Below are 25,121 nucleotides of genomic sequence, written 5' to 3' on the forward strand. Positions count from 1 at the left end.
CCCTGGGTGCCGGGGCCAGGGAAGGGGGTGGAGTGAGGGTGGGAGCCACGGCTTTCCATCAAGCCACACTCCCAAAGCAAGGCCTGAGCTCCAAGAAGCCACCCCACCCAGTGACGGAGCAAGGAGACCCACGAGGACCCCTCAGCCAGCCTCTGCTCCTGGCAGGGTTGGGAGGCGGCACAGACGTGGACAGACAGGCGAAGAACAGTTTCTGTGTATTACGGGCAGTTCTTTATTACATGAGCTCAGGCCGTCTGCACAAAGCCCTGGGAGCTAGGCAGTCAGCTCTCATTTCACGGATGGGGAAACTGAGACGCAGAGAGGCACTCTTGTATCTGGCCCCAGAGGCTCGGTACAGACGTAGAGTGGGAGGCAGGCTGAGCCCCCGTCCTGCCCTGGTGCAGGCCAGGATTGGGGCAGACCCCTGGCGAGGGCTGCGAAGGCGGGAGCCCTGTCCTCATTTGAGACCACGCATCCTTCCACAGCCAGACCCCTAAGTCAGGCCTCTGGGGCGGCTGAGGCCCCCAGACAAAGGTGTTCGTGGAGGGCAGAACAGGGCGGATCAGGAGCTGGCGACTGTGGTTGGGCCTCCTCTTCTCCCCCTAGCTTGCTGGGTGCAGGGCTGCTGGTCTCATCCTCAGAGGATTCGGCTTTACCCCGATACCATAGACCAAAGCTGGAGAGAGACAGCCAGAGGCACTTTGAGCCAGGAAGCCAGAGAGGTCAAGGATATGGGTGAGGGCAGGGGCTGGTGAGAAAAGGGGAGAGGGGGAAGAAAGGGCAGCCTGAGGGAGTGTGAAGGTGATGGGGGCCAGGGCCAGAGAAGCAGGAGGGGAGGGTGTGCTTAGAGCCAAGCACAGCAGGGTGACAGGCAGAGAAGCGGGAAAGGGGATCCTGAGAAGGACCAGCCAGGGCCCTTCCTCCCTCCCCACACTCTTGCCCTTCCCCTTCCCCTTCCCCCAACATACAAACTCTATATTTTGGACTCCGGGGGTGGGGGAGGATCTCCCTTATCATCGGAGAGCAGAAGCCACGAGCCATCCTCATCGTCACTGAGACAGAGGAGAGAGGAGAAGTGAGGGCCATTGATCAAGGCCCCGAGGGACAACAGGAATCCAGCAGGGGGGATGGAGGGACTGCAGGGACCCTGGGGTTGGTGAGAAGGCAACCCTGAGGAGATGCAGGATGTCGAGGCTTTAATTTTTAATTTTTTTTTTCTTTGAGACAGGGTCTCGCTCTGTGGCCCAGGATGGAGTGCAGTGGCGCGACCTCAGCTCACTGCAACCTCCGCCTCCCAGGTTCAACCGATTCTCCTGCCGCAGCCTCCTGAGTAGCTGGGATTACAGGCGCCTGTCCCCACGCCTGGCTAATTTTTGTATTTTTAGTAGAGACAGGGTTTCACCATGTTGGCCAGGCTGGTCTCGAACTCCTGACCTCAGGTGATCCCCCCACCTCAGCCTCTCAAAGTGCTGGGATTACAAGCGTGAGCCACCGCGCCCTGCCAAGGCTTTATTTTATAGCTTGACACACAGCAGGCCCTGACACAGCCGCGGCTACAGTTTCACCCCGGTGAGAATAAACAGACCCAGCCAAGACAGGAACTTGAAGAATGAATGTGGAGAGGCAGCGTCGTCAGGCAGAATGGACGGCAGGCAAGGCAAGGGGAGTGGTGAGATCCAGGGAGAAGGGCGCAGGCTGGACAGCGGACACGGGACACAGCCAGACCAGGTCAGCAGGCCCTAGAAGCGGCCAGGCTAGGGAGGCTCAAGGGGTGACCAGGTTGGGGTGACAGCCTCAGTCTGAGACAGTGGGCTCAGAGGGTGACCAGGCTGGGTCATCAGGCTCAGCAGAATGAGGGAGGGAGGCCTGGCTCAGTGGGAATGCAGGCAGGGACCTACCTGCTCTCTGCTTCCTCTGGTGTCCCTAACATCTTGGCCTTGATCTTCTTCCGCTGCTTCCGGACAGCCACCTTCATGGCCTCAAGCAGAAGGCCGGGGACCCGGTGGTCTGTGAGCAGCTCCCTACAAAAGAGGGGCAGGGAGGGAGAAAGCCCCGGTGATGCCAGCCATGGGGATGCCAGCAGTGGAGATGCCAGCCGCAGGCATCACTCCTGGTACCTGTGCACGCAGCTCTTCCCTGAACACCTGAAGCGCTCTGCCTTGCTGACACCCTCAGACCTTAGCTTAGGTGGCCCCGTGGCCCCCTCCTAGGAGAGCTGCCCTGGCTGCTGCAGCTGCGACCCTTTGCACTGTCCCTCTCCCCTGTCTGGATGACGTTGCAGGAGGGCAAGGGCTGTGCAATTCATGTCCTCCCAGTTCCCAAGGCAGGCCTTGCACATGTCACTTTGGACGGGTCAATGACTGGAGAATGATGTGGGGTGATCGGAGGCCCCCCGGCTTCCCAGCGTCCTCACCGCTGGAAGTAGGCCAGCTCCTCCTTGAGCAGGAACACTTTGGCTTTGAGTTCATTCCTCTCCTGAAGGATCTGCTCAAACTCCTCCCGACTGAAGCGGCACTGCCCTGCCTCCGAGGGGCACCCCAGCTGCTGTGCAGCCTCTGCCTTTGGAAGGACAGGCATGGTCAGAGGGTCGCCTCGGCTGGCGCTCCCCCGCCCCAGGGCCATCATGGGAATGCTAGAGGAAGTGACGGGCCGGGAGACTTGGGGGGCAAGGGTGCCCCAACAGATAACAGAGCAGTGCTCCAGCTGAGAGTGGGGGCCGAGGCCGGCCGGGGGCGCATATCTGTCTGCCACCTCCCCGCTTCCTGGCCCACCTGCTGTGCAGCATGCAAACCTTGCCCGAGCGCCCACCGAGCGCTGGACGCTGAGTCCTGGGCTGGGTCCTTGCCTTCATACGGCACTCACCGGGTCCTCAGGGTTCCCCGGGGCGCCTGCGCCGGTGGTCGCCCATTCGGGCTCCTGTCCGTACTGGTGCCTGGGCCGCCCGGCCTGCCCCCGCGCTCGCTCTTTAGCCTGCGGAGTCGCAGCTTCGCCAGGCTGCTGGAGCTCCCTCTCGCGGTCCTGCGCGGCGCGCAGCTGGGTCTGCACTGCCGCCAGCTTGTGCCGCAGCTCAGCGTTCACCAGCAGGAGGCGCTGCAGCTGCTCCTGCAACTGGGAGCGGAGCAAAGGGTGGGGTGGGCGGGGCACCGAGGGCCTCTGGAGCCCGCCCCGCCCCGCGCCTGCCTCTCTCCGCCCCGCCCCCGGAGCCCCGCCCCGCCCGCGCCCCGCCCCGCCCGCGCCCCGCCCCCACCGCCTCGGTCTCCTGGCCGCGCTGCCGCAGGTCGCAGTTGTGCGCCCGGAGTTCGTCACGCTGTCGGTCCGTGACCTCCTTGAGCTGCCGCAGCAGCGCGCGCTCCTCTGAGGAAGGGGCGTTCTTAGCGGCGGCGCGCGGCCCGCGGGAGGGAGGGGAGGACCCGAGCCGGTCGCCACCCGCCCTGCCCTGGCCGGGGCTGCGCTTACCCTGTGGCCCCGCGCGCAGCTCCCTGCGGAGGCGCTCGTTCTCCTCCCGCAGCCGCCGCAGCTCCTGCTCCGCTTGCTGCGCCGACACCTGCAGCTGGGGAGACCCGAATCTCAGGCTTCGGCCCTGTCGGCCCCGTGGGTGGCAAGGGGAGGGCCGTGACTCACCGAGTCCGGGGCGGGCCCCACGGCAGCCTGTTCCAAGAGCTCCAGCGCTGGCACCACTAGCGGCACCAGCCCGGCCGCCGCCTCCGGTCCAAAACGGCGCGCCAGATCCTGCAGCTCAGTGCCCAGGGCCCCAGCTAGATGGTACACAAGCTCCGCGGCCGTTCCCGACCCCGCGGCCTCCCGAGACCCCCAGCCAGGCGCCCCAGGCGCCGCCCTCCTGGGCTCCATGTCTCCCAGAGACTTAGGGCTGCGACCCCCCGCCCCCCACCCCCAACTAGGACGGGGAAAAGCCAAACAGTTCCGCCCCAGGAAGCCGTTTAGGGCGGTGTGGGCGGGGTAGAAGCGAGAAGGGTGGGGAGGAACGAGGAAGGGAGAAGGCGTGGGGAAGGGAGATAGTGCCCTAGGCCCCCTGGGCCCTGTCCTTTCTACTCCCAAGGTCACAGGAAACAGGACAGCCAACTTCCAGCCAGGCGTCTAAGAGCTGAGGCTCAGGGCTGCCAGTGGCCACTTTGGTGGCGCCCTCCCCACAGGCCCAATCCAGGCTCCGCCCGTTTGGAGTCATGGGGCCAACTTGGCAGTGGCCCGCTCCAGGCGAGAGGTGACAGGTAGGCGGCCGGTCTCTGGCCTCCGCCCGGCTGTACACAAACTGCCTGCCTGTGTTCTTGTTTTCCTGTCCAGGACTGAGACAGAAAGCTTAAAGGGCTGGGCGTGACACCACAGCCGCTCAGCACAAGCCGGAGTTCCTAGACCCGGGAAAGGGCAACTGCTCCCACAACTGTGGAAAGGAGGCGAGGGCTTCCAAGTAGTTTCGTAGAGAAAGCAGCAAATGTGGTCAAGGCAGCGGAGTGTGAAAGCCCAGCCCCGCCTCAGGTCTCCACTGAGTTCTGGGACTATCTCCCCCGAAGCCCTGAACAGGAAGGGGCCTCACACTCCTCCTTCACAGCTGAGCCCAGCACCTTGCTGTGAACCGCTCCAGTCCAGCCTCCTGTTAGACCTAAATCCAGAATTTGAGTTCGGGGGAAAAAAAAACAAACCTGCCCCTGAACTCCTGTTTATACAAAATTTATTACAATATTTTATTCAGGATGACAAGCCTTCAGGAGGTCAACACCACAAGCACAGACAGAGGGAAAGAGGCCAAACTGCTGAATGTCAGTGGCCTGTCTGGAGGGGCTGAGGCTGCGGCCTCGGGAGGCTGAAGCAGGAGGCAGGAAACAGGCACTAGGCATACAGGTCCTCCCGGTCCGCAGAGTAAACCTCCCCCTCCTGCAGGAGAGCGAAGTTGAGGAAGTGGGAAGGCCTGTGCACCTCGTGGTAGAACTCTTTGGGGTTCGCCAGCTGCAGCTCATATTTCATGTTGGGGTCATGCCGAACACCTTCGGGGAGAAGGAAACAGCCAGTGTTAACAGGGCTCCTGCCTCATGCGGCCTGTGCCACCTCCAAGCCAGCCAGGCCCCAAGTGCAAAGGGCAATGGCCTCACCTTATCCCTACTTCTACCCCCACATCCCCAGGCTCCTCCCACCTACCCATAAAGTTGTAGTTCCATGAGGACTGGGCGGGGACCATGAAGAAGCCCAGGAAGCGGTCGGACGGCAGCATCTGCACCCTCTCGTAGTGCGAAGGCAGGTAGCCCTTGGGGTTGTTGCCCTTGTCTGTGTTCTGGCGGCCCCACTCGTAGCCACTGGGGGTCAGCTTGTAGGCCGTCAGCGTACAGGAGCCTGGTGTGAAGCTGGGGGAGGGACGGGGACCAGAGTAACAGCTCGGGCCACTGTTCTGGGCCCTGGCCTGCAATCCCTGCCCCTCCATACTTCCTCCCAAGGAGCCCAGGCCCACCTGCATGTGATGATAATGGTCTTCTCGCCATCCCAAGATGGGTTGTCAGCCATGATCTTGGCGTGGGTGGTGACATCCTGGGGTGATAACTGCGGGGACTCATTGGGCTGAGTGTGGATCCAACCTAAGGGTTCCATCTCCTATAGGTAAAGAGGAGTACAGAGCTGAATCCCACCCACAGACAGGAATCACACCGGCTTTTCCACACTCCCAGGCTCCATCACTCCCCATTACCTTGAGGTACTCATGCTGGGGCAGCTGGCCAGGCAGGTGCACGGTCTGGTGAGTGCCCCACTGCGGCACCATCACGATGCAGCGGATCTCCTTCACCTGGGGGTTATCTGGTGGGCTCACCCCATATAGGTATCCTGCAATCTGGAGACAAAGGGGTCAGGAACCAAAACTCTTCTTAGTACCAGCTCAGAGTTGGAGCTGCCGGCCCTCTGTTTCCTTCTTTCTCCCAAGAACACGGACAGAGTTTCTTAAAACGTGATCAGAACTCCCTGTATCAGAATCAGCTGGGGTGCTTGTTCAAAATGTTAAACATGGACCTCATCTCGGACTTACCACGTCAGAATCTCCTGAGTGGGGTTCAGGAATCTGCGCTACTCACAAGCTCCCCAGCTGATTATTAAGTATAGTATTCATAAGCAAATGAGCATACATAAAGCTCAATGTATTTTCACAAGCTGAAAACATCTGGAAAACCAGCACTTGGTGCTATTTTAAATTTTACATTATCACCAACAAAGTAAGAGGATCTGTTTACTATAAACTCACCCACACAGGATATTAACAATCTTTTCAAATTTGCCAACCTGACAGCCACTAAATAGTGCGTCTGAGATGGAGTCTCACTCTGTCGGCAAGGCTGTAGTGCAGTGGTGTGATCTCAGCTCACTGCAACCTCCGCCTCCTGGGTTCAAGCAATTCTCCTGCCTCAGCTTCCTGAGTAGCTGGGACTACAGGCACATGCCACCACGCCCCGCTAGTTTTCATATATTTAATAGAGACGGGGTTTCGCCATGTTGGCCACGCTGGTCTTAAACTCCTGATCTCAAGTGATCCACCCCCCTTGGCCCAAAATGATGTTTCATAAACTATGACTATCCCTGATACACTAGTAAAGTTATGCATCTTTTCTCTTTTTTGAAGCAGGGTATCACTCTGTCACCCAGGCTAGCAGGCAGTGACATGATCTCACCTCACTACACTCACCACCCTCCAGGATCAGGTGATCCTCCCACCTCAGCCTCCTGAGGAGCTGAGATTACAGGTGTGCGCCACCATGCCTGGCTAGTTTTTTTTTTCTTTTGTAGAGACACCATTTCGTCATGTTGCCCAGGCTGGTCTTGAACTCCTGGGCTCAAAAGATGGGCCCACCTCGGCCTCCCAACAGTGCTGGGATTACAGTCATGAGCCACTGTGCCCAGCCTGGAGTGCAGTGGGGTCATCAAAGCTTACTGCTTGTGTTCAAGCAACCTCAGCCTCCTGAGTAGCTGGGACTACAGCCACGTTTTTTTTGTTTTGTTTTGTTTTTTCAGACGGGGTCTTGCTCTGTTGCCCAGGCTGGAGTGCAGTGACGCGATCTTGGCTTACTGCAACCTCCACCTCACCTCCCGGGTTCAAGCAATTCTCCTGTCTCAGCCTGCCTAGTAGCTGCAACTACAGGCGCATGCCACCATGCCTGGCTAGTTTTTTGTATTTTTAGTAGAGACGAGGTTTCACCCTATTGGTCAGGCTGGTCTCAAACCCCTGACCTCAGGTGATCCACCCACCTCGGCCTCCCAAAGTGCTGGGATTACAGGCATTAGCCACTGTGCCCAGCCTAGTGTTGGGATTACAGGCGTGAGCCAGCGCACACACCTGGTCAGGAATTTGTTTCTGACCATATCTGTTCTCTTCCAAATACTATCAGGCCAATACTACATTTACTACCTTCTCTCAGCTGCCACAGCTTTTGCTATCTCATGGGGCCAAAACCCTCCTCGTTGTTTTGGCTATCCTTGTATAATTACTCATCCATGAATCTTGAAACCAGCATCTCAAGTTCCAGACAATCTCAGGTCTGAGTTTTAGGCACAAAATGTGTTGGGCACACACTGTGGCCGAGCTGAGTCCACTTACTCACTTGGGCCCGAAGGTCAGATATGCAGATGAACTTCTTAAGCACATTCTTAGGAAGGATGTAGGTGTAGCCAGTCTCCTTGATGTCGTCAGATGAAACATAGATGTGATTGGTCCTTAGGTGCAGGTTGGCAGCAGAGATAGCCCTAAAAACAGGCAGGGAGTGTCAGCATCGCTCAGCCCAGCACCTTAGGTAGTGCAGCCGGCCTTTCCATCCCCACCCTCTTGCCCGACAGTACCTGACCCTCCACTCAGTCTTGGATGAGAAAGTCTGGGTCTCATAGTTGCTGGTGGTGGAGGTGATGATCTCATCACCATGCTTGTTGACAGTGCGAGTCTGTGTTGCCGTCAGCTGCGACTGTTCCTTGGTCTGCTTCTCGATCTCAGCGATCTGCTGCCGCTGCTGTGACGGTGCCGAGATCTCCATACCCAGGATGATGTCTCGAATTTCTGATTGTGTCAGTGATGCCACGTTCACACTGTGGGGATAGTGTGGGTTCTATTACAAGGATCCCTTCCCCTTGGTCACTTTTGCCTCAATGGAAAGGGTGTAACTTGGTAGGACAGGGCAGCCTATACTCATGCCCCAGACAATCCGCAAGAGCTGCTTCTACAGGAAGTGTGAAACGGAGGTGCACTAACACTTCCAAGATTTGTCAGATCCAAGCAGGACGGCGGCACACTGCGTGTGCACCTTCCCACTGTTCAGCATCCGTAAACCCCACGCTTCCTTGACCAAAACAATGCTCTGGCAGGAAACAATTCTCAGAAATGGAAACCCCAGAAACCCTAGACTACTGGTTCTTAATCAGAGGTGGTATTGTCCGTCACCCTATGGATAGTTTTGGTTGCCACGATGACAGGGAGGGAGACGGGGGGAGGAAGGTGTGTCTGTGTTGGTAGCAGTCTTGGATACTTAGGGTCTCGGATGTTCAAGATTCTTACCATGTATGGACAGTAAAGAAATGCCCTGTTCGAAATGGCAACAGTGAGAAACAATGGCCAAGAGTCAGACTGAAGCCCTAAAACACGGACGCTTCCCATACTATTGGAAGACACTGCCGTATCTCTCTTCTATGAGACTCTGTAAGATAACTTCTTTCCTTGTTTTCAAGACAGGGTCTCGCTCTGTCGCCCAGGCTGGAGTGCAGTGGCATAATCATGGCTCACTGCAGCCTCAAACTCCCGGGCTCAAGCAAGCCTCCTGCCTCAGCCCCCAAGAAGCTGGGACTACAGGCGTGTACCACCACACCTGTTTTAAATTTTTTTTTGGTAGAGATGGGGTCAGTCTCTTTTGGTGATCAGGCTGGTTTCAACTCCTGCCTCGTGCAATCCTCCCACCTTGGCCTCCCAAAGCGCTGGTATTATTAGCATGAGCACTCAAGCCTGGCTAAGACAAGATAATTTCTTGAGAAACTTCTTTATTTTTTTGGAGACAGAGTCTCACTCTTGTCACCTAGGCTGGAGTGCAGTGGCGCGATCTCGGCTCACCGCAACCGTTGCCCACAACGTTCAAGCAATTCTCCTGCCTCAGCCTCCTGAGTAGCTGGGATTACAAGTGAGCACAACTGCACCCGGCTAATTTTTGTATTTTTAGTAGAGACGGGGTTTCACCATGTTGGCCAGGATGGTTTCAAACTCCTGACCTCAAATGATCTACCCACCTTGGCCTCCCAAAGTGCTGGGATTACAGGTGTGAACCACCACACCTGGCCTTCTTGAGAAACTTCTAAGCCTAAGTGCTTCCAAACCCCAGAAAACCATATATAGACCTCCTGTCTGTCTCCCCACCAGCACTGCTCACTTGTTTTTCTTGCCGTAGTCAGCCAAGATCAGATCCTTGAGCTGCACCTCGACCTTGATCCATTCTTCGTCAGTCAGAGTGGGCCAGATGTGGTGTGGTTCTGTAATAGTAGTCTTGTCTGGCTTCAGGATCACTTTTGCCCTATCATTGTTCACATGTAGGGCACGCAGAATCAGGATGAGACGGGAGAAGGCCTGGGAAAAGATTTGGAAGAGTGGGGTAGGTCAGCTGCTTGAGGCTCTCCCACTTTAATCCTAATCTTTCATGAAACCCAAGACTTTTTTTTTTTTTTTTTTTTTTTTTTGAGACGGAGTCTCGCTCTGTCGCCCAGGCTGGAGTAGAGTGGCATGATCTTGGCTCACTGCAAGCTCCGCCTCCCGGGTTCACACCATTCTCCTGCCTCAGCCTCCCGAATAGCTGCGATTACAGGCGCCTGCCACCACACCCGGCTAATTTTTTGTATTTTTAATAGAGATGGGGTTTCACCGTGTTAGCCAGGATGGTCTCGATCTCCTGATCTCATGATCCGCTGCCTCGGCCTCTCAAAGTGCTGGGATTACAGGTGTGAGCCACTGTGCCTGGCCTTTTTTTTTTTTTGAGACAGTCTCACTCTGTCGCCCAGGCTGGAGTGCAGTGGTGCCATCTCAGCTCACTGCAACCTCTGCCTCCTGGGTTCCAGTGATTCTGGTGCCTCAGCCTCCCGAGTAGCTGGGACTACAGGTGCGTCCCACCACACTCAGCTAATTTTGTTGTATTTTTAGTAGAGATGGGGTCTCATCATGTTGGCCAGCCTGATCTTGAACTCCTGACCTCTGGTGATTCACCCACCTCAGCCTCCCAAATTGCTGGGATTACAGGGGTGAGCCACTGTGCCCGGCCCCAAGAGTTGATTTTTAACTTTAAGGTCTTAAACTCTCATGAAAGTCAACAGAGTTCTCACCCAATCTATAGGCTAAAAATGTGAAAATGGGAAAAACCTAAGACATAGGATCTTCTCCTAACCCTAAACCTACTCCTCCTCCAGCGGTCTTCTCTTCCCGAGGTTCATACCGTGTAAGATGAAATAGTCTTGAGTCAGTCATCATAGAGGTTGAAGAGAACTATCTGGGGCTCAGTGGCTTTAAGGATGAGATCCCCAAACTTTTCCACCTTGAGACACGCCTGGAAAGGGAGTTGGAGCTCCGATCCTTTGATGACAATATTGGGGAAGTCCAGTAAGTGCACCTAAGACAAGATCAAGTCCAAGATGAGAAACAGCCTAAAAGTCTCAAGGTCTCTTTTCTCCTACCCCCCCAACCCTCTTACCTCCAGTGGGTCCAGCATGCCCTTCCTGGTGACAATGATCTGCTTGGGCTGCTCCTCCACAGGCAGAGATCGGATCAGGGCGGCCACCTCCTCAGCTGTCTTCCACTTAGCCAACTTAAAAGCAAGAGAAGAAAATGGAAATTTAGTCTCTACCCTCCCAGATCAACTAGAACAGAATATCCTAGTTTTGAAATAATCCAACTATGTTTCTACTGAACATTAAATGTTAGGCACTTAGAAGGTAGAAAGAGTATCAAATGGCCTTGTCCAATGACCAGGCTGACAGCCCCTTTCAACAAGACAATACCACAAGCTGACACAAGAGTATGTGCTAAACTATATACTGTTTTACAGAGTTCAGGAACAAAAGAAATTAAGGCTACCAGGATCAGAAAAAAGCTGCACAAAAAAATGTGTCTTAAGGAGGGACTGTGTTTAAGAGCAAAGAGGGGAGTTCATTCTAGAAAGAAAAATATAAGCAAAACACAGATATGGAGATGAGCAACAGCGGTTTGGGTTACTAAGATCCTGGACTGAATGTAAGATGAAACATGCTACAAATGTAAAGGAAGAGAAACTGGCTGGACAGATACAGCCCAGCCAGATGTTGAATGTCTAGGAAGCTAAAGAAGAGTTAATTCAGCAAGAGTTCTGAGGTAGAGATTTGGTCAAAGTGGATGTTTCAAGAATATGCGTTGCTGGGCCAGACGCGGTGGCTCAAGCCTGTAATCCCAGCACTTTGGGAGGCTGAAGCGGGTGGATCATGAGGTCAGGAGATCAAGACCATCCTGGCCAACATGGTGAAACCCCGTCTCTACTAAAAATACAAAAAATTAGGCTGGGCGCGGTGGCTCACGCCTGTAATCTCAGCATTTTGGGAGGCCGAGGCGGGTGGATCACGAGGTCAGGAGATCGAGACCATCCTGGCTAACATAGTGAAACCCCATCTCTACTAAAAATACAAAAAACTTATCCAGGCATAGTAGCGGGTGCCTGTAGTCCCAGCTACTCGGGAGGCTGAGGCAGGAGAATGGCGTGAACCCAGGAGGCGGAGCTTGCAGTGAGCAGAGATGGCGCCACTGCACTCCAGCCTGGGCGAGAGCGAGACTCCGTCTCAAAAAAAAAAAAACAGATAAATAAATAAAAATAAAAATACAAAAAATTTAGCCGGGCGTGGTGGCGGGCACCTGTAGTCCCAGCTACTTGGGAGGCTGAGGCAGGAGAATGGCGTGAACCCGGGAGGCAGAGCTTGCAATGAGCTGAGATCAGGCCACTGCACTCCAGCCTGGGCAACAGAGCAAGACTCCGTCTCAAAAAAAAAAAAAAAAAAAAAAAAGAGAGAAAGAGAGAGTATGCGTTGCTGGCCAGACGCGGTGGCTCACACCTGTAATCCCAGCACTTTGGGAGGCCGAGGCGGGCAGATCACGAGGTCAGGAGATCGAGACCATCCTGGCTAACACGTTGAAACCCCGTCTCTACTAAAAAATAAAAAAAAAAATTAGCCGGGTGTGGTGGCGGGCGCCTGTAGTCCCAGCTACTCGGGAGGCTAAGGCAGGAGAATGGCGTGAACCCTGGAGGCGGAGCTTGCAGTCAACTGAGATTGCACCACTGTGCTCCGGCCTGGGCGACAGAGTGAGACTCCTGCTCAAAAAAAAAGAATATGCGTTGCCTTTGGAAAAATGATTTTTGATAGCCCTGTTCAAGGTTAGAAATTCAGGAAACAGACCAGCTGGAAGGGAACAAAGCACCTCATATACTCTTAGACCTCCCACAGAATACTTCCCAAGGAATTCAGGGGATAAGTTCAAATGAGATGTTCTCAGCCTTTCATCTAACAAACCAGTAAATATTACCAAGTCCACCCCAAGAATAAGAGGCAACATGGTTCTATGGCCTCTTCATCTTTAAACCTGCTCACCTGCCCCAAACGCTTCTGTCCCGCCCACACGGATGTGTGGATTATCTTGAGGAACAGCTGCCCTGTGCGTGGGTTGAAGATGAAGATGGCTCCATTGATGGGCTTGGTTGTCAAGTTCCCTTCAAAGGTCTAGAGAAGGACCGCATTTGTTAGCATGGCCTACACATCACCATCCTGTCTTCTTCCCAGCATGTGTACACACTTAGCCCATTAACTCTCCCACAGCCATGTACAGAGTCCCGCACCCATACACTGCTGCTAACACTCACCTTGTGAATGGTCACTCTGTAGACGTTGGTGTCATCCACAAACCAGATAATCTGGTTGGAGAAGAGCTCCCCATAGTTCTGAGAAGACAAATAAGGCTCAGTGGGCTCAGATGAATAGAGCTGTAGCCCCTTGCGGATCCGTTCACGTAACACATACAGGGCAGGGTTTGCCTTCATGATCTTGGCCATGGCCTGCTGTATGAGAGGCTTGCTGCCTGGGAACCAGTTTCCATAGGCACTGTGAGGATAAAACGGTCAAGAAAAGTTAAGACCAGGCTGACAGCCCCAGACAAGACAAACTGCCAACTCTACAGAGGAAGAAAGACTGTTGGCCAGGCTGACAACACTCTGCTCATGTGTACATACAGGCTGGAGAAGAGAATCAGTGACCCACAGGAGGAATGGGCCACTTCCTGTCACTTAGGTAAAGTAAAAAAGTATGACTACATTAAAGTATGGAGCTAATGGAAAATACATGGGTTATTTTTTATTATTATTATTTTTTTCTTTGAGATGGAGTCTAGCTCTGTCGCCCAGGCTGGAGCGCAGTGGTGCCATCTCGGTTCACTGCAAGCTCCGCCTCCCAGGTTCAAGTAATTCTCCCACCTCAGCCTTCTGAGTAGCTGGGACTACAGGCGCGGACCACCACGCCCAGCTAATTTTTTGTATTTTAGTAGAGCTAGGGTTTCACCATGTTGCCCAAACTGGTCTCAAACTCCTGAGCTCAGGCAATCTGCTCACCTCGGCCTCCCAAAGTGCTGGGATTACAGGTGTGAGCCACTGCGCCTGGCCTGAAAATACACGGTCCTGAGCCTCAACTCACCTGTGCAAGTTATAGGCCAGGTCAATGGCGATGAGTACACCTGTGGGTGAAGGGTAGATACTCATGTTGTCCGTGGTGTAGTCCAGGAACTTGGCCCGGGCATAGCGCTCAATGTCGTGGGAATCATAGTCCCCCCAGCGCAACTGGATGTCAATCCAGTATTTCTAGGTAGTGGTGCTGTCCATCACATCCCTGAGGATGAAGAGGGTTCAAGCTTCTAGGAAACCATGGGCATAACCAATGTCCCCAGAACCAGAACCACTTAAATCCCAAAACCATCCCACCCACTCCACCAACTTGTTGCAGATCAGCAAGACCTCAGGGAATCAGCAGATCTGACTAAGGGTGTTGATAGGCTCCAGGGGTAGCACTGGCTCCAAGTTTGAAACAAAGGCAGACAGGGACAATTCCTAAAGTTGTAGGGCTAGAAGAACAGGAAAACGAAAGTGTCCTGGCTGCCTAGGGCTGGGTCCTGAGGCACTTACTTGGAGTCAGCCAGCAATGAGGGCCGGGAGACATTCCACTTATAGGAGGCAAAGAGCAGGATATCTGCACAGGAAGAGTTCATCTTATATGACTTTCGGGGATGGATTGTCTCCTTTTGTACTGTCTCAATTTCCAGTGCATCGAGTTCCTGGTCAAACACCTGAAGGAAAAGATGGAGAGATTAAGACTTGTTAAGGAAACCCAATTAAAATCAGAGTTTGTACAATAAGATAATGAGGCAACAGGGGTCTCATCGTCAGAGCTTCCAGGGTGGATTTCCCATGTGCAAAAGAGCAAGCTTAGCTGACTCTGTACAGCACCCTCTCCCCGCGATTCCACCTGAGCTGACTCTGTACAGCACCTTCTCCCCTCGATTCCTGCCCACGTGAGCTGACTCTTTACAGCACCCTCTCTCCTCGATTCCAGCCCACCTGACATAAGTCCATAACAATGCTCTCATGGATCTTCTGCCACAAGTGAGCTCGGAAGATCTGGATGAGAGAGATCTTCAGCGTGGGGATCTTGCCATGCATGAAGATACCCGTCAGGTCTAGCTGCACCTGAAAGCCTACATATACCTGCCAGGAAAATGACAATGTGACATTAGAGATCAAGAGACTCGGGCGCTCATGACATAACCAAGGCAAGAAGAAGCAACTGTTTTTAGCTTCCCATCTCCAGTGTCAATCACACTCACATTGGCTCGATTGATGGTCGGGGACCACCAGAGGGTGAATCTACGATTGGGAATCTGGTTCAGTCCTGATCGCTGAGCATTAGTTAGCTTCTTCCACTTCATAGATTCCTCAAAGCCACTGGCCTTCTCCCTGGGGAGCAAGAGAAGCAGGTGAGGTGATATCCTGCCATCTTCCAGCACACTGCTGACCTTCTGGATGTGAATGTCTGGGAAACACCACAGGAAATCACAGAGGCACACAAGAGATGAGCTCAAAGGGTTGTGATAGGTCCCTCTAAGAGGGGAGAATCCTCACCAGAAAAGCCCCTCCCAGGTAGGGAAGTAAGTGCCCTTGAAGAGTGTGTGTTCCAGAATGCCTTCCACACCACCCAGGGCCTGGATCATGTCTGTACGGTAGTTGTTCAGGTTCCAGAGCTTCCCATCATGCCGCTGGTGTGTCCACCAGAACGGATTCTGCTTCAAAACCTAGATGGCAAGGCAGGCACGGTCAAGCTTCTGGGTGCCTACTGCCCCAAGTTTCTGGGATAGCCATGGATTGTCCTGACTCAGGGAAAATCTCCTCCCCCTCTACATACCTGATACTGCTTAAAGTCAGTTCTGACACGCCAGCCCTTATCATAAGCCAGTGTGTGCCGGTCCTTCTGGAAGAGGGTATTGATTCGAGGAATGCCACGATCCCATGAATCTTCTAGGTCTTCTAAAGTCAGGCGTCTTCCAAAAAAAGAAAGATTCAAGTCAAAACGCGATCTCACATGAGGAGCTCAGCACTCCTTCCTGGCCAAAAATAATTAGGGTCAGTAGAACCAGCCTTCTCACCTCCATACAACTATGGCATGCTCTGACCCTGAACTCCACACAGTTCAAAGGCCACCACCTGCCCCTGCCCCAGGGTTGGCATGCCCTCCTAGGTGCCCACCTGTTCTGAGCAATGGCCTCTTGCCTCTTGAGTGCGTACTCAGCCCAGACCCGCTGAGAATCAATGAACTCGCTCTCCCATGGCTGTATGTAGCGGTACAAGTTGGGAATGAGCTGGTCTTCTTCATGGCTCATTCCTGAACGAAAGTGTGTGATACCTACATCTGTCTGTTTGGATCACCTGTTTGGGGGTACAACCGAGATTAGAGAAAAGATAAAGCCTAAAACTAAAGAAATACCCACTTCCTTTAGGGCCTGAGCAATAGGATTTAGAAATACGTTTAACCGGGCTGTACCTGAGGTCGGACTGGGGGATGAGCACATGGCCCATTGAGAGCATGCCGAGTCCACCCAGCTCCTTAGGGGTGTAGAACACAACCGGGGGGAACCGACTTGGCATCTTGGAGTTGAGTCCAATCTTGATACGTGTCTGGATCTTGTTCTCACACTTTACCAGTAAGTCCAAGAGCTCTTGGGTGTTCACCACAGCCTCCCGAAAGTATGTCATAAGGCCAATGAGAGCTGTATTCCACTTATTCACAATCTAAAGATAGTAGAAAAAAAAGTAAATTACAGATGAGCCAGGGGCGGGGAGGGTGGAGACTACTTGATCCAGTTAGTTTTATCCCTACTAGTCAAGAAAGATTTGAATTCAACATCATTAGTCACTAGGGAAATAGCAAAACCACAATGAGGCTGGGCACGGTGGCTCATGCCTATAATCCCAGCACTTTGGGAGGCCAAGGTGGGAGGACTGCTTGAGCCCAGGAGTTGGAGACCAGCCTGGCCAACATGGCAAAACTCTGTTTCTACTAAAAATACAAGAATTAGCCAGGTGTGGTGGCAGATGCCTGTAATCCCAGCTACTCAGGAGGCTGAGGCAGGATAATCGCTTGAACTCGGGAGGTGGAGGCTGCAGTGAGCTGAGATCTTGCCACTGTACTCCAGCCTGGCAACAGAGTGAGACTCCATCTCAGGAAAAAAAAAAAAAAAAAAAAAAAAAAAAAAAAAAAAAAGAAAATGGTTCCCCTGGGCCAGGCGTGGTGGCTCACACCTGTCATCCCAGCACTTTGGGAGGCCGAGGTGGGTGGATCACCTGAGGTCAGGAGTTCAAGACCAGCCTGGCCAACATGAAACCGTCTCTACTAAAAATACAAAAATTGAACCCAGGAGGCAGAGGATGCAGTGAGCTGAGATCGCACCACTGCACTCCAGCCTGGGAGACAGAGTGAGACTCTGTCTCAAAAAAAAAAAAAAAAAAAAAAAGAAAAAGAAAAAGCACACCAGATGGAGCTATACAAACTAGTGAAGAACACCAGGAATAGTAAGTGTGTGGGTAAAATGCAAAAAATATTTTTTCTCATTTTGCAATTTCTACAAAAGATAAAGGCTGTTCAAAGCAAAAAGAGTAACAAAGTATTATAGCACTTATATTACATGTACAATTAAAATGTTATGACAAAACTACTACTAAGAGTGGGAGCGGAACCTCAAGTGTATTATTCTAAGGTTCTTGTACTATACGTGAAGTGATCCGTAGTAGACTAATGGTCACAACAGATCACAGTAAGTGAGGGATGTATACTGTAAACCTTAGAGCAAACAATTAGAAAAAAACCACGTAGCCAAATAAGTGAAAGTGGAGATAAAGTCACAAAACAACTAAATTCAGAAAGCAGGACAAGAGAAAAGCAGAAAAAATAATTTTAAAAAATAATAAGACGGTAGATTTAAACTGAGCTACACTGCCACAGTGATAGTTACATTAACCTTAATTGAGGTATTTAGACCATTTGTAAGGCAAACATTGTCAAACTGGATTTAAATAAAAAGGCCGGGCATGGTGGCTCACACCTGTAATCCTAAGCACTTTGGGAGGCTGAGGCGGGCCTTGGGGTCAGGAGTTTGAAACCAGCCTGGACAGCATGGTGAGACCCCGTCTCTACTAAAAATACAAAAATTAGCTGGGCGTGGTGGCGTGCGCCTGTAGTCTCAGTTTCTTGGGAGGCTGAGGTAGGAGAATTGCTTGAACTCGGGAGGCAGAGGTTGCACTGAGCCAAGATCATGCCACTGCACTCCAGCCTGGGCAACAAAGGGAGAGACTCCATCTCAACAAACAAAAAAAAAGATCCAACCATATGCTGTCTATAGGAAATAAACTTTAGTTACAAAGACACAGATTAACAGTAAAAAGATGGAAAAATACACCCATGCAAACACAAAACAAACCTGGAGTGGCACTACTGATGTAAGACAAAGACTTCAGACCATGGAATGCTATCAGGAATACAGAGGGATATTTGATACGATAAAGTAGTCAACTTGTTCAGAAGACCTAATGATCCTAAATACATTATGTAACTAGTAACAGAATTTCAAAAATGATGGACCTGAAAGACAATAAACTCACAGCTATAGCTGGAGCTTTCTCTCAAGCAAGACAGGGTCTTGCTCTGTTGCCCAGGCTGGAGGGCAATGGCACCATCTCTCTCCACTCATTGCAGCCTCCACCTCCCAGGCTCAAGAAACTCTCCCACCTCAGCCTTCCAAGTAGCTGGGACTACAGGCATGTACCACCACATCCAGCTAATTTTTGTATTTTTTTGTAGAAATGGGGTTTCGCTACGTTGCCCAGGCTGGTCTCAAACTCTTGTGCTCAAGCAATCCACTAGCCTCAGCCTCCCAAACTGCTGGGATTACTGGAGAGTTCTAATACTCCTCAGTAATCGATAGAAGTATACAAAAAATATCACTAAGGATATAGAAGACTTGAGCAATGTAACCAATTGACTGGCCCTGATGTTTGTAAAACACTCAACCTAACAACAGCAGAATACAGATTAACAGATATTTTCCAGCACACATGGGACGGGCACCAAGATAGACTGTATGCTAGGACATCAAAAAGTCAGCCTTGGCCGGGCGCGGTGGCTCACGCCTGTAATCCCAGCACTTTGGGAGGCCGAGGCGGGCAGATCACAAGGTCAGGAGATTGAGACCATCCTGGCTAAGACGGTGAAACCCCGTCTCTACTAAAAATACAAAAAAATTAGCCAGGCGAGGTGGCAGGCGCCTGTAGTCCCAGCTACGCGGGAGGCTGAGGCAGGAGAATGGCGTGAACCCCGGGGGGTGGAGCCTGCAGTGAGCCGAGATCGCGCCATTGCACTCCAGCCTGGGTGAAAGAGCGAGACTCCGTCTCAAAAAAAAAAAAAAAAAAAAAAAAAAAGTCAGCCTCAGCCAGGTGCAGTAGCTCATGCCCGTAATCCCAACTCTTTGGAAGGCTGAGGCAGGAGGATCACCTGCACCCAGGAGTTTGAGTCCAACCTAGGCAAGAGTGAGACCCCACCTCTAAATTAATTATTTTAAAAAAAATCTTGATACATTTTTTAAAACTAAGATATCACATAGAACATCTTTCCTAATCATAATGGAATCAAAGTAGAAACTAATAAGGGAAACCCCCAAATATGTAAACAGCATAGTTTGAAACAACCTAAGGTGGAATATGAACTCATAAGGGAAATTAGAATATACTTTTAACTAAATAAAAATGAAAACACAACATATTAAAATGTGAGGAATGGGGCCGGGCACGATGGCTCATATCTGTAATCCCAGCACTTTGGGAAGCCAAGGCGGGTAAATCACGAGGTCAGGAGTTCAAGACCAGCCTGGCCAACATGGTGAAACCCTGTCTCTACTAAAAATACAAAAAAAAATTAGCTGGGTGTGGTGGCAGACACCTGTAATCCCAGCTACTTGGGAGGCTGAGGCAGGAGAATCGCTTGAACAGGGTAGGTGGAGGTTGCAGTGAGCCAAGATCCTGCCACTGCACTCTAGCCAGGGTGACAATGTGAGACTCCACCTCAAAAAAAAAAAAAAAAAAGGGGAGGAATGCAGCTAAAGCAATGCTGAGAGGAAAATTTACAGAAGTGAATAATTCTATTAGAAAAAGAGAAAGGTTGGCCAGGCATGGTGGCTCACACCTGTAATCCCAGCACTCTGGGAGGCTGAGGCGGGTGGATCACGAGGTCAGGAGATCGAGACCATCTCGGCTAACACGGTGAAACCCCGTTTCTACTACAAATACAAAATTTAGCTGGGCGTGGTGGCGGGTGCCTGTACTCCCAGCTACTCAGGAGGCTGAGGCAGGAGAATGACATGAACCCAGGAGGCAGAGGTTGCAGTGAGCCGAGATCGCGCCACTGTACTCCAGCCTGGGCGACAGAGCAAGACTCTGTCTCAAAAAAAAAAAAAAAAAAAAAAAAAGAGAAAGGTCAGCCGGGCACGGTGGCTCATGCCTGTAATCCCAGCACTTTGGGAGGCCGAGGCAGGTGGATCACGAGGTCAAGAGTTCAAGATCAGCCTGGCCAAGATGGTGAAACCCTGTCTCTACTAAAAATACAAAAAAAAATTAGTCGGGTGCAGTGGCAGGCACCTGTAATCCTAGCTACTCAGGAGGCTGAGGCAGGAGAATCGCTTGAACTCAGAGGGCGGAGGTTGCAGTGCGCCGAGATTGCGCCACTGCACTCCAGCCTGGGCGAGAGAGTGAGACTCCATCTCAAAAAAAAAAAAAAAAAAAAAAAGAAAAAGAAAAAGGTCTAGGCCGGCACGGCGGCTCACACCTGTAATCCCAACACTTTGGGAGGCCAAGGTGAACGGATCAGGAGGTGATCAGGAGATCGAGACCATCCTGGCAAACACGGTGAAACCGTGTCTCTAGTAAAAATACAAAAAAAAAAAAAATTAGCCGGGTGTGGTGGCGGGCACCTGTAGTCCCAGCTACTCGGGAGCTGAGGCAGAAGAATGGCATGAACCCGGGAGATGGAGCTTGCAGTGAGCAGAGATCGCGCCACTGTACTTCAACCTGAGTGACAGGGCGAGACTCCGTCTCAAAAAAAAAAAAAAAAAAAAAAAGAGAAAGGTCTAAAATTGATAATCTAACCTTTTACCTTAACAAACTAGCAAAGGGATGGCTATGATAAGAGAAGAAATCAATGCAACAAGGCCAGGTGTGGTGGCTCACACCTACAGTCCCAGCACTTTGGGAGCCCAGGGGGTGGATTACCTGAGCTCAGGAATTCAAGACCAGCCTGGGCAACATGGCGAAACTGTCTGTATCCAAACTACAAAGAAAAATCAGCCAGGCATGGTGGCATGTGCCTGTGGTCCCAGCTACTTGGGAGGCTAAGGTGGGAGGGTCTCCTGAGCCTGGGAGGCAGAGGTTACAGTGAGCTGAGATTGCGACACTGCACACCAACCTGGGTCACAGAGACCCCATCTCAAAAAGAAAAAAAAAATCAACGCAACAAAAAAGAGAAAAACCATAAAAATTAATGAAACCAAAGCTGTTTCTTTGAAAAGCTCAATAAGACAAGATAGCAAACCACAAAATACCAAATGATATAGTCAAGACTTTAAGGCAAAAAATGTCTTCTGAACAATGATTGAGGTGAAAGAGTGCGTTGGCTGGAGTTACGATAGTAACCTGCCTTGAGCAAATAGTATTCAGACGAGCAAGGAGAAAAGACTGCAGGTGAGATAACAGCTCAAACCCTACTATGAAAGCTAGACTGAGCATCTCGCATGTCCACAGGATGGGACAACCAGGCAGATCTACAGAAAGGAGGGGGGCTGGGTGTGGTGGCTTATGCCTGTAATCATAGCACTTTGCGAGGCCGAGGCAGGCGGATCATGGGGTCAGGAGTACAAAAATTAGCCGGGCATGGTGTCAGGCACCTGTAATCCCAGCTACTGAGGAGGCTGAGGCAGGAGAATTACTTAAACCCGGGAGGCGGAGGTTGCAGTGAGCTGAAATTGTGCCACTGCACTCCAGCCTGGGCAACAGAGCTAGACTCCGTCTCAAAAAAAAAAAAAAAAAAAAAAAACGAGAGCCAGGGGCCACGATGAGCTAGATATTGGGGTAAAGGCAAGTGGACAATTCCCATTAGGTTTAGTAAATTCTCTGACTGCACTTGGAATGGCTGATGTGTGTAACGGAACACAGTATTTCTGTCGTAGTTAACAGTGCTCTATCCCTGAAGGGGAGGAAGCATAAATTCCTGAGGAGCCCAGTGTTCCTTTACTAAATAGCAGAAATTCCTGGGAGATAAGGGGAGGCAGGAAGGAAAATAATATTTACTCAGGTCTACATGTACTAGGTAACATGGTTAAGAAATTTAAATATATTATACCTCTTATGTCTTCATAAAAAAACAAGTTATAGAACTTGCCCATGACACAGCTTTTTTTTGTTTTTTTTTTGAGATGGAGTCTCACTTTGTCACCCAGGCTGGAGTGCAGTGGCGCAATCTCAGCTCACTGCAACCTCCACCTCCGGGGCTCAAGTGATTCTCCTGCTTCAGCCTCCAGAGTAGCTGGGACTACAGACATGCACCACCACGCCTGGTTAATTTTTGTATTTTTAGTAGAGATGGGATTTCACCATATTGGCCAGGCTGGTCTTGAACTCCTGACCTCGTGATCCACCTACCTCGGCCTCCCAAAGTGCTGTGATTACAGGCATGAGCCACCGCACCCGGCCTATTTATTTATTTTTAAATATAAACAGGATCTTGCTATGTTGCCTAAGTTGGTCTCGAATTCCTGGGCTCAAGTAGTCCTCCCACCTCGGCTTCCAAAAGTGCTGGGATTGCAGGCATAAGCCACCGTGCCCAGCTTTATCAAGCAATTTATCAAGTAATATGGCTTACTAAATACCCCGTTTCATTTAATTCTCACAAAAGCCGTCTGAGCTAGATCATATCAGTATCCCTATTTTACAGATGAGGGAATTGAGGCCCAGCATGGGCAATTTTCCCAAGATCCCAACTAGTAATATGACAAAGGTATGATGTGAACCCCATCTGACTCCAGAGCCTGTGCTTCTAACCAGTAGAGTCAACTGCATCCTAACCCTCTCAGACACTCCTCCACTCCTCAGCCTCTAACTTCTTATATCCAGTTCCCTGATGCCTACAATTCTTTCCCAGGCCAATGGCCTCTTCTGCTCTCTCTTCTCTCCCCTCTTCCAGGATCTCAATGGGGTCCAGCATTCTTTTTTTTTTTTTGAGACAGAATCTCGCTCTGTCACCCAGGCTGGAATGCAGTGTTGCAATCTCGGTTCACTGCAAGCTCTGCCTCCCAGGTTCCTGCCATTCTCCAGCCTCAGCCTCCCGAGTAGCTGGGACCACAGGCGTCCGCCACCACGCCTGGCTAATTTTTTGTATTTTTAGTAGAGATGGGGTTTCACCGTGTTAGCCAGGATGGTCTCGATCTCCTGAACTCGTGATCCACCCGCCTCGGCCTCCCAAAGTGCTGGGATTACAGGTATGAACCACCGCGCCCGGCTGGGTCCAGCACTCTTGATTCCCTTGCATCCAATCCCTTACCACTCCACAACTGTCTTCTAACAGAGCTCAATTCCTTAATCACCAGTGTAATCTATCCACCTTCTCCATCCCTGTCACTGAGTAGTTGGGTGATTCTGGGAAAAATAAATGCTCAGAGTTGTCTTCCCAAAACCCACCTGAGCTCTCAACACACCTTCCAATCCCTCTCACTTTCTTCAGCAATCATCATCATACCCTAATACCATCAAATTCACTACGTACAACTCTTTCCCCTAACTCCAGCCCAAGCAAAGCTGAAAATCTCAAAATCCTGTTATAGCTTCCCACTAACCTCATCTATATCCACATCTTTCCAGACCTCTTTCCTGTTAGGGTCAAAGGATTTTTCCTCTGCTTGCTCTTTATTCTATCCCTAGTGAGACCCTCTGCACCTCTGCTCATCAATTACCTACTTTTCTTTTCTTTGAGATGGAGTCTTGCTCTGTCACCGAGGCTGGAGTGAAGTGGCACGATCTCGGCTCACTGCAACCTCCACCTCCCGGGTTCAAGCAATTCTCCTGCCTCAGCCTCCCGAGTAGCTGAGATTACAGACACCCGCCACCGCGCCTGGCTAATTTTTTCATTTTTAGTAGAGACGGGCTTTCACTATGTTGGCCAGGCTGGTCTCGAACTCCTGACTTGGTGATTTGCCCACCTTGGCATCCCAAAGTGCTGGGATTACAGGCGTGAGCCACTGCGTCCGGCCAATTCCACACTTTTCTATTGTACACTGAACTGCTACTGGGCTCCTTAATTAAAATATACTCGAGTCACTGTCATTCAAAAACACCTGCACTGACTTACAGCTCCCTCTAGGTGGCATCTGATGTCCTTCCTTCTCTTCAACTGGCAAACAGATTGTCCTTCCTGTCTCCACTCACTTACTTCCCATGAAGCCTCACTCACTGCCATCTGGCTTCCACCCCTACTATTTCTGTAACAGCTCCTGCTAAGGTCACCAATGACGTCCTAACTGCCAAATCCAATGGATACTTTTCAGTCCTTATCTAACCGAAATGCTCTTAGGCAACTGACACCGCTAAGCATCCACCCCAATTCTGGACACGTGTTCCTGAAAGCCTTGGTTCCAAGACCCAGCACTCTCCCACAGGTTCTGGCCACACTTAATCTTGGTATTCCCCACAGTTCCAAATTCGTCCCTCTCCTCTTCTCTCTCTACATTGTCCCTGGGTGATGTCACTCATTCTTGAGCTCTTGACCTTTTGTGGACAGGCTCCTAAATCTACATCTTTAATCCAGACCTGTTCTCCATGCTTCTTCAGATTGGCACTCACCTAAGAACCTCTAAGTTATCCCTGACTGCTCTTACCTTTCTAGTTTCATTTCTCTTCCTTGAATGTCACACTCATACTTTTTAAATCGAATCTAACAGATCATCAATTACAGAGGCACCACTAAGGGAGCAGAAGGAATCGGGAATCTACGCATGTGTATATATGTACTTAAATATGTATCTTGGAACTGAAGAAATATGGTATAAATAAATACCTGGGGAAATCTCCACCTGAATGTTCTCAGGAATTTCAAACTTTATATATCCTAAACTAGATTTCTTTATCTTCCGTCCTAAACCTGCTCTTGTTCATGTAGTCTTCCAGTTGGTGGCACTAACATCCACCTAGTCACCCACGCCAAAATCTGCACATCTTTTTTTTTTTTTTTGAGACGGAGTCTCGCTCTGTTGCCCAAGGCTGGAGTGCAGTGACGTGATCTCGGCTCACTGCAAGCTCCACCCCCTGGGTCCACGCCATTCTCCTGCCTCAGCCTCCCGGGTAGCTGGGAATATAGGCGCCCGCCACTACGCCCAGCTAATTTTTTGTATATTTAGTAGAGACGGGGTTTCACCATGTTAGCCAGGATGGTCTCGATCTCCTGACCTTGTGATCCACCCGCCTTGGCCTCCCAAAGTG

At 51.2% G+C, this 25,121-nt stretch overlaps 1 protein-coding gene and 1 pseudogene across 2 annotated transcripts; both read right to left on the minus strand.

The window, feature by feature from the left end:
* Nucleotides 1-208: 208 nt before the first annotated feature.
* LOC129469506 (rab-interacting lysosomal protein-like) lies at nt 209-4,324 on the minus strand. 2 transcript variants are annotated; one of them, XM_063629748.1, is made up of 8 exons: nt 3,622-4,324; nt 3,457-3,550; nt 3,248-3,354; nt 2,863-3,108; nt 2,414-2,559; nt 1,899-2,021; nt 969-1,052; nt 537-676 (listed from the first exon to the last, which is right to left on the minus strand). In XM_063629748.1, exons 1-7 carry the CDS (start codon nt 3,847-3,849, stop codon nt 974-976), a joined length of 1,023 nt encoding a protein of 340 aa, XP_063485818.1. In that variant the 5' UTR covers nt 3,850-4,324; the 3' UTR covers nt 537-676; nt 969-973. The 2 variants fall into 2 exon arrangements, with proteins under 2 accessions (XP_055112157.1, XP_063485818.1); XM_055256182.2 differs by lacking the exon at nt 969-1,052 and having other exon boundaries at nt 209-676; nt 3,622-4,323.
* Nucleotides 4,325-4,667: 343 nt separating this feature from the next.
* Nucleotides 4,668-25,121, minus strand: part of LOC134735283 (pre-mRNA-processing-splicing factor 8-like) — a 35,240-nt pseudogene continuing 14,786 nt past the window's right edge.

This window comes from Symphalangus syndactylus, chromosome 20 (genome assembly GCF_028878055.3).
Source record: "Symphalangus syndactylus isolate Jambi chromosome 20, NHGRI_mSymSyn1-v2.1_pri, whole genome shotgun sequence".
Lineage (NCBI taxonomy): Eukaryota > Metazoa > Chordata > Mammalia > Primates > Hylobatidae > Symphalangus > Symphalangus syndactylus.

Coding starts and splice junctions, on each gene's coding strand:
- LOC129469506 (XM_055256182.2), bottom strand. CDS start 3,849: ATGGAGCCCAGGAGGGCGGCGCCTGGGGCGCCTGGCTGGGGGTCTCGG. Junction 3,109..3,247: donor GCGGCCAGGAGACCGAGGCG/GTGGGGGCGGGG, acceptor CTCCGCTCCCAG/TTGCAGGAGCAGCTGCAGCG. Junction 2,560..2,862: donor CGGGGAACCCTGAGGACCCG/GTGAGTGCCGTA, acceptor GTCCTTCCAAAG/GCAGAGGCTGCACAGCAGCT.